General features: G+C 39.4%; 1 protein-coding gene across 1 annotated transcript; it reads right to left on the bottom strand.

Annotated features, from left to right (window-relative positions):
• Positions 1 to 5802: 5802 nt before the first annotated feature.
• On the bottom strand, positions 5803 to 13724 carry LOC113897904 (disintegrin and metalloproteinase domain-containing protein 20-like). Its single transcript, XM_027550833.1, has 2 exons — positions 11649 to 13724; positions 5803 to 5871 (listed from the first exon to the last, which is right to left on the bottom strand). Exons 1-2 carry the CDS (start codon positions 13722 to 13724, stop codon positions 5803 to 5805), a joined length of 2145 nt encoding a protein of 714 aa, XP_027406634.1.
• Between the last annotated feature and the right edge of the window lie 234 nt (positions 13725 to 13958).

Below are 13958 nucleotides of genomic sequence, written 5' to 3'. Positions count from 1 at the left end.
AGGAACTCCTGACTCCAAGGAACATTAATTGACAGGAGCTCATCAAACGCCTCCATACCAACAATGAAACCAAGCACCACACAAGGGCCAACAAGTTCCAGGGCAAGACATACCAAGCAAATTCTCCAGCAACAAAGGAACACAGCCCTGAGCTTCAAGATACAGGCTGCCCAAAGTCACCCCAAAACCATAGACATCTCATAACTCATTACTGGACGTTTCATTGCACTCCAGAGAGAAGAAATACAGCTCCACCCACCAGAACACCAACACAAGCTTCCCTAAACAGGAAACCTTGACAAGCCACCTGTACAAACCCACACACAGCGAGGAAATGCCACAATAAAGAGAACTCCACAAACTGCCAGAATACAGAAAGGACACCCCCAAATCAGCAATTTAAACAAGATGAAGAGACAGAGGAATACCCAGCAGATAAAGGAACAAGATAAATGCCCACCAAACCAAACAAAAGAGGAAGAGATAGGGAATCTACCTGATAAAGAATTCCGAATAATGATAGTGAAATTGATCCAAAATCTTGAAATCAAAATGGAATCACAGATAAATAGCCTGGAGACAAGGATTGAGAAGATGCAAGAAAGGTTTAAAAAGGACCTAGAAGAAATAAAAAAGAGTCAATATAATGAATAATGCAATAAATGGAATTAAAAACACTCTGGAGGCAACAAATAGTAGAATAACAGAGGCAGAAGATAGGATTAGTGAATTAGAAGATAGAATGGCAGAAATAAACGAATCAGAGAGGATAAAAGAAAAACGAATTAAAAGAAATGAGGACAATCTCAGAGACCTCCAGGACAATATTAAACGCTACAACATTCGAATCATAGGGGTCCCAGAAGAAGAAGACAAAAAGAAAGACCATGAGAAAATACTTGAGGAGATAATAGTTGAAAACTTCCCTAAAATGGGGAAGGAAATAATCACCCAAGTCCAAGAAACCCAGAGAGTCCCAAACAGGATAAACCCAAGGCGAAACACCCCAAGACACATATTAATCAAATTAACAAAGATCAAACCCAAAGAACAAATATTAAAAGCAGCAAGGGAAAAACAACAAATAACACACAAGGGAATTCCCATAAGGATAACAGCTGATCTTTCAATAGAAACTCTTCAAGCCAGGAGGGAATGGCAAGACATACTTAAAATGATGAAAGAAAATAACCTACAGCCCAGATTATTGTACCCAGCAAGGATTTCATTCAAGTATGAAGGAGAAATCAAAAGCTTTTCAGACAAGCAAAAGCTGAGAGAATTCAGCACCACCAAACCAGCTCTCCAACAAATACTAAAGGATATTCTCTAGACAGGAAACACAAAAACGGTGTATAAATTCAAACCCAAAACAATAAAGTAAATGGCAACGGGATCATACTTATCAGTAATTACCTTAAACGTAAATGGGTTGAATGCCCCAACCAAAAGACAAAGACTGGCTGAATGGATACAAAAACAAGACCCCTACATATGTTGTCTACAAGAGACCCACCTCAAAACAGGGAACACATACAGACTGAAAGTGAAGGGCTGGAAAAAGATTTTCCGTGCAAATAGGGACCAAAAGAAAGCAGGAGTAGCAATACTCATATCAGATAAAATAGACTTTAAAACAAAGGCTGTGAAAAGAGACAAAGATGGTCACTACATAATGATCAAAGGATCAATCCAAGAAGAAGATATAACAATTATAAATATATATACACCCAACACGGGAGCACCACAGTATGTAAGACAAATGCTAACAAGTATGAAAGGAGAAATTAACAATAACACAATAATAGTGGGAGACTTTAATACCCCACTCACACCTATGGGTAGATCAACCAAACAGAAAATTAACAAGGAAACACAAACTTTAAATGATACAATAGACTAGTTAGACCTAATTGATATCTATAGGACATTTCATCCCAAAACAATGAATTTCACCTTTTTCTCAGGCGCACATGGAACCTTCTCCAGAATAGATCACATCCTGGGCCATAAATCTAGCCTTGGTAAATTAAAAAAAATAGAAATTATTCCAAGCATCTTTTCTGACCACAATGCAGTAAGATTAGATCTCAATTACAGGAGAAAAACGATTAAAAATTCCAACATATGGAGGCTGAACAACATGCTGCTGAATAACCAACAAATCACAGAAGAAATCAAAAAAGAAATAAAAATTTGCATAGAAATGAATGAAAATGAAAACACAACAACCCAAAACCTGTGGGACACTGTAAAAGCAGTCCTAAGGGGAAAGTTCATAGCAATACAGGCATACCTCAAGAAACAAGAAAAAAGTTAAATAAATAACCTAACTCTACACCTAAAGCAACTAGAAAAGGAAGAAATGAAGAACCCCAGGGTTAGTAGAAGGAAAGAAATCTTAAAAATTAGGGCAGAAATAAATGCAAAAGAAACAAAAGAGACCATAGCAAAAATCAACAAAGCCAAAAGCTGGTTCTTTGAAAGGATAAATAAAATTGACAAACCATTAGCCAGACTTATCAAGAAACAAAGGGAGAAAAATCAAATCAATAAAATTAGAAACGAAAATGGAGAGATCACAACAGACAACACAGAAATACAAAGGATCATAAGAGACTACTATCAGAAATTATATGCCAATAAAATGGACAACGTGGAAGAAATGGACAAATTCTTAGAAAAGTACGACTTTCCAAAACTGGACCAGGAAGAAATAGAAAATCTTAACAGACCCATCACAAGCATGGAAATTGAAACTGTAATCAAAAATCTTCCAGCAAACAAAAGCCCAGGTCCAGACGGCTTCACAGCTGAATTCTACCAAAAATTTAGAGAAGAGCTAACACCTATCCTGCTCAAACTCTTCCAGAAAATTGCAGAGGAAGGTAAACTTCCAAACTCATTCTATGAGGCCACCATCACCCTAATACCAAAACCTGACAAAGATCCCACAAAAAAAGAAAACTACAGGCCAATATCACTGATGAACATAGATACAAAAATCCTTAACAAAATTCTAGCAATCAGAATCCAACAACACATTAAAAAGATCATACATCATGACCTGGGCTTTATCCCAGGGATGCAAGGATTCTTCAATATCCGCAAATCAATCAATGTAATACACCACATTAACAAATTGAAAAATAAAAACCATATGATTATCTCAATAGATGCAGAGAAAGCCTTTGACAAAATTCAACATCCATTTTTGATCAAAACTCTCCAGAAAGCAGGAATAGAAGGAACATACCTCAACATAATAAAAGCTATATATGACAAACCCACAGCAAACATTATCCTCAATGGTGAAAAATTGAAAGCATTCCCTCTAAAGTCAGGAACAAGACAAGGGTGCCCACTTTCACCATTACTATTCAACATAGTTTTGGAAGTTTTGGCCACAGCAATCAGAGCAGAAAAAGAAATAAAAGGAATCCAAATTGGAAAAGAAGAAGTAAAACTCTCACTATTTGCAGATGACATGATCCTCTACATAGAAAACCCGAAAGACTCCACCAGAAAATTACTGGAACTAATTAATGATTATACTAAAGTTGCAGGATATAAAATCAACACATAGAAATCCCTTGCATTCCTATACACTAATAATGAGAAAACAGAAAGAGAAATTAAGGAAACAATTCCATTCACCATTGCAATGGAAAGAATAAAATACTTAGGAATATATCTACCTAGAGAAACTAAAGACCTATATATAGAAAACTATAAAACACTGGTGAAAGAAATCAAAGAGGACACTAATAGATGGAGAAATATACCATGTTCATGGATTGGAAGAATCAATATAGTGAAAATGAGTATACTACCCAAAGCAATTTATAGATTCAATGCAATCCCTATCAAGCTACCAACGGTATTCTTCACAGAGCTAGAACAAATAATTTCACAATTTGTATGGAAATACAAAAAACCTCGAATAGCCAAAGCTATCTTGAGAAAGAAGAATGGAACTGGAGGAATCAACCTACCTGACTTCAGGCTCTACTACAAAGCCACAGTTATCAAGACAGTATGGTACTGGCACAAAGACAGAAATATAGATCAATGGAACAAAATAGAAAGCCCAGAGATAAATCCATGCACATATGGACACCTTATCTTTGACAAAGGAGGCAAGAATATACAATGAATTAAAGACAATCTCTTTAACAAGTGGTGCTGGGAAATCTGGTCAACCACTCGTAGAAGAATGAAACTAGAACATTTTCTAACACCATACACAAAAATAAACTCAAAATGGATTAAAGATCTCAACGTAAGACCAGAAACTATAAAACTCCTAGAGGAGAACATAGGCAAAACACTCTCTGACATACATCACAGCAGGATCCTCTATGACCCACCTCCCAGAATATTGGAAATAAAAGCAAAAATAAACAAATGGGACCTAATTAAATTTAAAAGCTTCTGCACATCAAAGGAAACTATTAGCAAGGTGAAAAGACAGCCTTCAGAATGGGAGAAAATAATAGCAAATGAAGCAACTGACAAACAACTAATCTCAAAAATATACAAGCAACTGCTACAGCTCAACTCCAGAAAAATAAATGACCCAATCAAAAAATGGGCCAAAGAACTAAATAGACATTTCTCCAAAGAAGACATACAGATGGCTAACAAACACATGAAATGATGCTCAACATCACTCATTATCAGAGAAATGCAAATCAAAACCACTATGAGGTACCATTTCACGCCAGTCAGAATGGCTGCGATCCAAAAGTCTACAAGCAATAAATGCTGGAGAAGGTGTGGAGAAAAGGGAACCCTCTTACACTGTTGGTGGGAATGCAAACTAGTACAGCCAGTATGGAGAACAGTGTGGAGATTCCTTAAAAAACTGGAAATAGAACTGCCTTATGATCCAGCAATCCCACTGCTGTGCATACACACTGAGGAAACCAGAGGGAAAGAGACACGTGTACCCCAATGTTCATCGCAGCACTGTTTATAATAGCCAGGACATGGAAGCAACCTAGATGTCCATCAGCAGATGAATGGATAAGAAAGCTGTGGTACATATACACAATGGAGTATTACTCAGCCATTAAAAAGAATTCATTTGAATCAGTTCTAATGAGGTGGATGAAACTGGAGCCTATTATACAGAGGGAAGTAAGCCAGAAAGAAAAACACCAATACAGTATACTAACGCATATATATGGAATTTAGAAAGATGCTAACAATAACCCTGTGTACGAGACAGCAAAAGAGACACTGATGTATAGAACAGTCTTATGGACTCTGTTGCAGAGGAAGAGGGTGGGAAGATTTGGGAGAATGGCATTGAAACATGTATAATATCATGTAAGAAACGAGTTGCCAGTCCAGGTTCGAAACATAATACTGGATGCTTGGGGCTAGTGCACTGGGACGACTCAGAGGGATGGTATGGGGAGGGAGGAGGGAGGAGGGTTCAGGATGGGGAACACCTGTATACCTGTGGCGGATTCATTTTGATATTTGGCAAAACTAATACAATTTGTAAAGTTTAAAAATAAAATAAAATAAAATAAAGGAATGAACAGTACTCAAAGATAGAGCCAACAGGCAGATGGGATATTTGATATTTCTTTTTGAAGCCACCTTCCTTCCTGGTGGAACTGCCAGATGGGTTCCCAACTGGAAGTGACCCCTGTCTACAGCTCTTCCACTTACTTTTTGGTTTTCCAGTTTGCTGACTACAGATTTTGGGGCCTCTCATCTCCATACTCCGGTGACCAATTCTGAGCTCTGTCATCAAGGAACGCGTGAAATGGAGAGCAGGAAGTGTAACTACCTGAGGGAAACCGGTGGGCCAAGTTCTGAGGAGAGCTGCTGTTTCACTTCACTCTGAAGGTAGGCCTAGCTCAAAAATAAAAAAAAGTTCAGGTATTCCAGTATTTGTCTCTGTCTCAAGAGTACCATTCATTTCTTTTCTGGTTCACTCATATTTGTATCACCTCTTGGTTCTGTGTCTCAGGAGGACCCAGCTTTATGATTATGGTCTAGAGTCCTTTCAGACTCAAGCTTAGAGTTTCTTTCTCTAGCCCTTAGTATGAACTTTGTACTCAACCAATTCCCGGTGTTAAATCTTCCTTTTGAATGTAGTGGAGGAGTTTTCCTAGTTTGCAGTGGAAGCCAGGCTGATGCAAATAAATTATTTTAACATCACTCCAAATTATAATTACTTCTTTGTGATTGTTTCCAGGAAACATAATTTTATGTTTTTTATTACCCTGCTCAAATAATTACTGGAAATCTCAGTAGGAATGAGTTCAGTTCAGTTCCGTTGCTCAGTCATGTCTGACTGTTTGTGACCCCATGAATCATAGCAGGCCAGGACTTTCAGCCATGACCAACTCCCAGAGTTGACTCAAACTCATGTCCATCGAGTCGGTGATGCCATCCAGCCATCTCATCCTCTGTTGTCCCCTTCTCCTCCTGCCTCCAATCCCTCTGAGCATCAGGGTCTTTTTCAATGAGTCAACACTTCGCATGAGGTGGCCAAAGTATTGGAGGTTCAGCTTCAGCATCAGTCCTTCCAAAGAACACCCAGGACTGATCTCCTTCAGATCGGACTGGTTGGATCTCCTTGCAGTCCAAGGGACTCTCAAGAGTCTTCTCCAACACCACAGTTCAAAAGCATCAACTCTTCGGCGCTTAGCATTCTTCACAGTCCAACTCTCACATCCATACATGACCATTGGAAAAACCATAGCCTTGACTAGATGGACCATTGTTGGCAAAGTAATGTCTCTGCTTTTCAATATGCTATCTAGGTTGGTCATAACTTTCCTTCCAAGGAGTAAGCGTCTTTTAATTTCATGGCTGCAGTCAACATCCGCAGTGGTTTGGAGCCCCCCAAAATAAAGCCTGACACTGTCTCCACTGTTTCCCCATCTATTTGCCATGAAGTGATGGGACCAGATGCCATGATCTTCGTTTTCTGAATGTTGAGCTTTGAACCCACTTTTTCACTCTCCTCTTTCACTTTCATCAAGAGGCTTTTTAGTGCCTCTTCACTTTCTGCCATAAGGGTGGTGTCATCTGCATATCTGAGGTTATTGATATTTCTCAAGCAATCTTGATTCCAGCTTGTGCTTCTTCCAGCCCAGCGATTCTCATGATGTTCTCTGCATAGAATTTAAATAAGCAGGTGACAGTATACAGCCTTGATGTACTCCTTTTCCTATTTGGAACCAGTTTGTTGTTTCATGTCCAGTCCTAACTGTTACTTCCTGACCTGCATATAGGTTTCTCAAGAGGCAGGTCAGGTGGTCTGGTATTCCCATCTCTTGAAGAATTTTCCACAGTTTATTGTGGTCCACACCATCAAAGGCTTTGAAATAGTCAAAAAAGCAGAAATCGATGTTTTTCTGGAACTCTTTTGCTTTTTCCATGATCCAGCAGATGTTGGCAATTTGATCTCTGGTTCCTCTGCCTTTTCTAAAACATCTGCAACATGAACATCTGGAAGTTCACGGTTCAAGTATTGCTGAAGCCTGGCTTGGAGAATTTTGAGCATTACTTTACTAGCGTGTGAGATGAGTGCTATTGTGCGGTGGTTTGAGCATTCTTTGGCATTTCCTTTCTTTGGGACTGGAATGAAAACTGACCTTTCCCCGTCCTGTTGGCACTGCTGCATTTTCCAAATTTGCTGGCATATTGTGTGCAACACTTTCACAGCATCATTTTTCAGGATTTGAAATAGCTCAACTGGAATGCCATCACCTCCACTAGCTTTGTTCCTAGTGATGCTTTCCAAGGCCCACTTGACTTCACATTCCAGAATGTCTGGCTCTAGGTGAGTGATCACACCATCTTGATTATCTGCATCTTAAAGTCTTTTTTGTACAGTTCTTCTGTGTATTCTTGCCACCTCTTCTTAATATCTTCTGCTTCTGTTAGGTCCATAGCGCTTCTGTCCTTTATCGAGCCCATCTTTGCATAAAATGTTCCCTTGGTATCTCGAATTTCCTTGAAGAGCTCTCTAGTCTTTTCCATTCTGTTGCTTTCCTCTGTTTCTTTGCATTGATCACTGAGGAAGGCTTTCTTATGTCTCCTTGCTATTCTTTGGAACTCTGCATTCAGATGCTTATGTCTTTCCTTTGCTCCTTTGCTTTTCACTTCTCTTCTTTTCACAGCTATTTGTAAGGCGTCCTCAGACAGTCATTTTGCTTTTTTGCATTTCTTTTCCATGGGGATTGTCTTGATCTCTCTCCCGTACAATCACGAACCTCCATCCGTCGTTCATTAGGCACTCTGTCTATCAGATCTAGTCCCTTAAAACTATTTCTCACTTCCACTGTATAATCATAAGGGATTTGATTTAGGTCATACCTCAATGGTCTAGTGGCTTTCCCTACTTTCTTGAATTTAAGTCTGAATTTGGCAATAAGGAGTTCATGATCTGAGCCACAGGCAGTTCCCGGTCTTGTTTTTGCTGACTGTATAGAGATTCGGCATCTTTCGCTGCAAAGAATATAGTCAATGTGATTTCGGTGTTGATCATCTGGTGATGCCCATGTGTAGAGTCTTCTCCTGTGTTGTTGGAAGAGTGTGTTTGCTATGACCAGTGCATTCTCTTGGCAAAACTCTATGAGCCTTTGCCTTGCTTCATTCCGTACTCCAGGGCCAAATTTGCCTGGTACTCCCAGTGTTTCTTGACTTCCTACTTTTGCATTCCAGTCCCGTATAATGAGAAGGACATCTTTTTTGGGTGTTAGTTCTAAAAGGTCTTGTAGGTCTTCATAGATTCGTTCAACTCAGTAGGAATAATTCCTTTAAAAATGATGAAATTATTTCAACTTATCAGAAAATGTATACATCTCCTATGTTTCCAGTAAAGGTTTACATTTTACCACATTGTTCATTTCTCTACTCACTGATTTTTAATATATATGACAATTGTTATTTGTATTGACTTGTAAGAATCCTTTACTTATTGTTTAAAATATTTTGTACTTTGTAAACTTTCTTCTTAGCTTTTAGAATTTTTATAGTAGGATTTTATATGTAGAAATTCCTGTAAGCTACATTTAATGGCAGTTTTTATGTTTATTTTTCAGTTCCATAGTTTTTGATTCTCAATCTAATTGTTCTGGGTCCTGAGATAAAAAGTTAATATAAATAGTGAGATTCACTTTGCTGTGCAGCTGAAACTAATAGATTGTAAATCAACTATACTCAATAAGAATGTAAAAGTTAATGTAAGTGGTGACAAAGAAGAACACTGATTTATTCCCAGTTTCACTGGGAACTTCATTTTAAAGAATGTTCAATGATTAATTTTCAATGATATTTATTACTAGGTTAGGAAAGCTTGCTTTTATTCCTACCTGGCTATGAAGTACTTTTCATTGTCAAAAGAGTTTAAATGTTATTTAAGGCTTTTTCTGTATGTGCTGCGATGAGCATATGTTTTATGTTTTTAATATCCAGTAAGAAGTTATATAAACTATGCTTGCCTTTAAATAAATAAATCCTACTTTGTGAAAATGTTATTTTCTTCCTTCTGCTGAAGATGTTATTTCCTCATTTTTGCTGAATTTGATATACTTGTTATTTGTGATTTTTGTTCGATCTCTGTACATGAAGTCGGTATTTCTTTCTTGTATTGTTTTTGTCCAGAGTTTTACTGGATGCATAATATTAGTTAAATACTTTATCCTTTAGTTTTATCCTGTAAAGTAATTTCTGCTTGTGAATAACTGAGGTCTGTTCCTTAAGGTTTAATACTCAGCAGCTTACCTTTGAGGACTGCTGTCTGTGGGTAAAATGTAGGGAAAACAATCCATTTGTTATGAATTTCGTCATGTTAATCAGATGTTTACTTTTTATAAATTGATACTATTCATTTATAGTTTTACTTAAAATGACACATCCCACGTAAGTTTCTTAATAATTTTTTCATATGTTTAAATATCTGCTATGGTGGCTCAGAGGGTAAAGAATCTGCCTGCAATGCAGGAAATCCAGGTTTGATTCCTGGGTCAGGAAGATCCCCTGAGGTAAATGGCTACCCACTCCAGTATTCTTGCCTGGGAAACCCCATGGACAGAGTAGTGTGGCAGGCTACAGTCCATGGAGTCCCAAAGAGTCAGACATGACTGAGCAACTGACACTGGCAGCTTTCTTTCATTGTTTCAAATAGTGAAGGTTTTGGTGTCCAGCATTTGCAAGTGGACTGCCAGCTTTATGAATCTAATAGCAACAAACATAATGGCAGTTCCCCAGCAGTGTAACAACGGGACCAAAGAAGGGCACAGCTAAGAAAATTCCTCCTGGGACCCGAGTCGTCAGCGTGTGTCTAGAAGGCTATGCACATGTGCTAAGGAGTAACTACCCACTTAGAACAAGGAGAGTATGGTATGGGCAGACTTGAAACACTTCCAGGCCACAGGGAAATTTATTACAAAAGGGCAAAACTCTCATTGGCTACTGGGAGTCAAGCACATTTTGACCAATACTAGCTGGAGAAAAGGCCACCCTGAATATCAGTGAAGGCATAGAATAAAACTGAGTATTTCAGACCAAATGGAGAATCTTAAACTGAAGTAGAATAGCCAAAATTAAACATAAAATTAAATGCCCCCTTAAAATCAAAGGGAAGAGGTAGTGTTCTTGGAATCTTTGCAGTAGGTCCTGTGGCTCTAGTATGTGATCCCCGAGGAAAGGGTTAGCCCACCTGGTATGGGAAACTCAGGGATTTGGAGAACATTTAGACCTGGGACTCAAAACTGGGAGGCTACAATGCTTGGTAGCAGTGCCAGTATGGCTGAGACTTATAGTCTTGTTGGTTCTGAGTGTAACCAAATATGTATATAGCAGAAATTATGGTTGCTGCTAAGGCGAAAGCTGTTAATGAGACAATTCTGACATGAACACAAATCAAATTTTCCCCGGGTTTCAACTCTTTCTCTAGTTCCTGCCATTGGCAGAAAGGAACAGGAGAGGATTGGCATATAAGACATGTAATCTGTAGGTTACCAGTCCTTGTGTGACAAGGCCAGAGTACAAGGAGGAAGGGCATGTGGGATAGAGGGACAGTAAATCAGACACACACACGAACACCATCCACAGACTGTCTCTGCTCCAGACACACACAGAGAATAATTCCATAAAAATTGACCACTTAAAATCGCTTAAAATAATGGAAAGTAGAAATAGGCTAGGGATTAGTAAATTTTGTTTACTGGTTGTTTATGGTCCCAAATGATTAGAAAAAGTTGGAATTTTCTGCCAATGATCTAGGACACATGTTATAACATTGTTACTTCCAGGAGATTACAATCTAATCCTTGGGAAAGATCACTAGGCTTTGGCAGTCTCTTGAAATAGGAGCTATTGGTTTTTCCTTGTTTGTTGTTTTTTCAGTAGGCACATTCTGTGTTTCTTCCTTAGGTAAAGTTAGAATATTCTGTGCTTACATCCTAAGTGAAGCCGTAACATGTCTAGTTTTTAGGTAGGTTTTGGGTAGTTTTCTCAGATTTTGGTGGAACAGAGGCTGTTGGTGGAACAGCCTCTTCTTTTTCATCTTTCTTTTTTGGTCTCATGAACAGCAAAAGCAAAAGCAACAGACATGGTATTAGAAACAAAAGAGGAATCAGGAAATATGTTAGCAGGTTCCTCTTTTCCACCCTTTCTTCTGTTTGGGGCTCAGGGGCTGGGCCACTGTCCACACTGCCTCCTCTGCCTTTTTCCTGGCAGACGGGAGGGCCCCACCCGTAGTTGCAGTGGCAGTGCTGTCTGTTGTTGCAGACTCCCCTCAAAGAGCAGAGCTGAGGTGAGCAGTTACGTGGAACAGTGGAATAAGAGACACACCTCCTTCTGATGCAGATGTTTTCGGGACCACACTTTGTACCATCTTTCACTGCACCAATATCAGCTATTCTTATCCCGAGGTGGTAGTCTGTACCCCAGCAAGTGTTATCATTGAATTTAGTCCAATGCAGAGTAGTATGATCACTCATTAGAGGAATTTCTTTGACGTTCTCACACTGAATCCTCCCACACAGGCTGTCTGCCATGCTGCATCTTATGTATGAGGTTTCTGTGATACCACAGTTACCAAAACGGTCACCTCGGGTATTTACTGCCGTGTAGCAACTCATGTCTGCATCCTTGGCCTCTTTGCCAAAGATTTGCCTACAGTGTTCATTGCGCTCATTGCATCTCTTTCCATAGCAGTAACCACCGCCTGTGCAGGAGGCCCCATCCTGCACGTACACATCATCTGGACACTGACTGGATGTCCCATTGCACCACTCTGGAAGATCACATTCATTTGCTACTTTCCTACACACGGTGCCTGATTGGCTGAACATGCAGTTATGGCAACAAAGCCCAAAAGCACAGTTGATACCAGCTGTCATAGTGCAGTTTAACTGACAACAGGGATCAGTGTTACACGTCTCTAAGGATCCACAGTCACACTCTTCTCCTTCTTCAACCACCCTGTTTCCACAGCGTGTCTCCCTGATAACTGTATGTGGATTTGGTGAAGTGTACAAACAGCGTCTTCTATGACCAAGGTTGCAATAATCAGCATAGCTGCAGTTGCTGAATTTAGTTGTTAATGCTACAGATGGAAACAATATGCACTCTGATGCTCCACATTTACATATTTTGGGATTATCATGATCCATACCCAAATTATGACCCATCTCATGAGTCACAATATATGATAAAATAAAAATTCGTTGATCGTGGAAAGTCTCAATTCCACAACTAAATTGACGTTGACACACTGTCCCAACAAAGGCTAAGCCAAGAGTTTCACCATAATTCTTTTTTACAAAAATATGTACCACATCGTGGGGCACACGTTTATCGAAGCCCTTTTGCTTCCATTTGCAAAAGTTGTCCAAGGTCTTTCCAGCACCTCCTATTGCAATAAGGCTTTTTTGAGTCCATATCTCCATTCCCTTGAAAAATACCTCAAGATCCAGTGGTTTCATAAGGTCACTTACTCCATTTAAAACAAGGAACACTTCTTTCTCCACAAGCGAAGCATTACTTTGATGATGAAGATATCGACTGTAATCTATGACCACTGCCACTTCAAGAAAATAGTGGTGGGTCCACCAGCCTGTATAGGCACTTTGCATCAAAGTGGAATTAATGCTTTCTTGAATCTTCAATTGTCCTGCTATTTTCTCATCTGTTAACCCACATCGAAAGTATGAAAAATTTGTGTCCTTATTGTCTAGCTTATATATTAGATGCTCAAATGCAGTAGAAAACCTTTTGGGTTCAATTTCATAAACAATGTAATTTGTCTGTAACATTCCTTGAAAGCCGCCGAAGCAGTTACTGAGGGAAACCAGAGAGTCTGGGTCCCCCTCCACATAACCACGGTAATAACAGTCATCCTGGACAAAAGGTTGGTCTTGCAGGAGAACACCCTTGTCTGCGTAGGTGAACACCGGGAAGTTTTTGGACAAAAAATTCTTCTTGACCTTTATATGAACAACATGTCTCTGGCCCCCAAAATGCAGTTTGTAAGAGAACCAGCCTTGAAGCTTCATGCCTCTGCCAGTGGGTGTTACTCTCCAGGGAATCACCACTTCTGGGGGGCCAAGTCTTTGGGCGTGCCCAAGCTGGGGCCATCCAGGAAGGAAGAGGAATACTTTCAGCCAGACAAGCAGGAGAGTAACCTTCATATACACCAGGAACTCACCAACACCTATCGCGGAGACATCATATCTAGCCATTGGTGGAAAAAGAGGGCAGGACAGCATACATCAGTGTTCAGTCTCCTCCGTCTGAGCTGATGTATTCAATGTTAACCTTTAGTTTGTTGTCTGGCAAAGTCATGCAGTCAAAGCAGCAGCACTAAAAGAAAAACAAATAAGTAGAACAGGGACTGGGTGGGAGTGATGAGCAAACCAAGATAGAGGAAAAAGGAAGGGTACAGGTTAGGATGAATGAGAGTTTGGCTTAAGACA

Source organism: Bos indicus x Bos taurus, chromosome 8 (genome assembly GCF_003369695.1).
Source record: "Bos indicus x Bos taurus breed Angus x Brahman F1 hybrid chromosome 8, Bos_hybrid_MaternalHap_v2.0, whole genome shotgun sequence".
NCBI classification, from domain to species: Eukaryota; Metazoa; Chordata; class Mammalia; order Artiodactyla; family Bovidae; genus Bos; species Bos indicus x Bos taurus.
The sequence above is the reverse complement of the archived record's forward strand: the minus strand, read 5'-3'. Positions and strand labels throughout refer to the sequence as shown.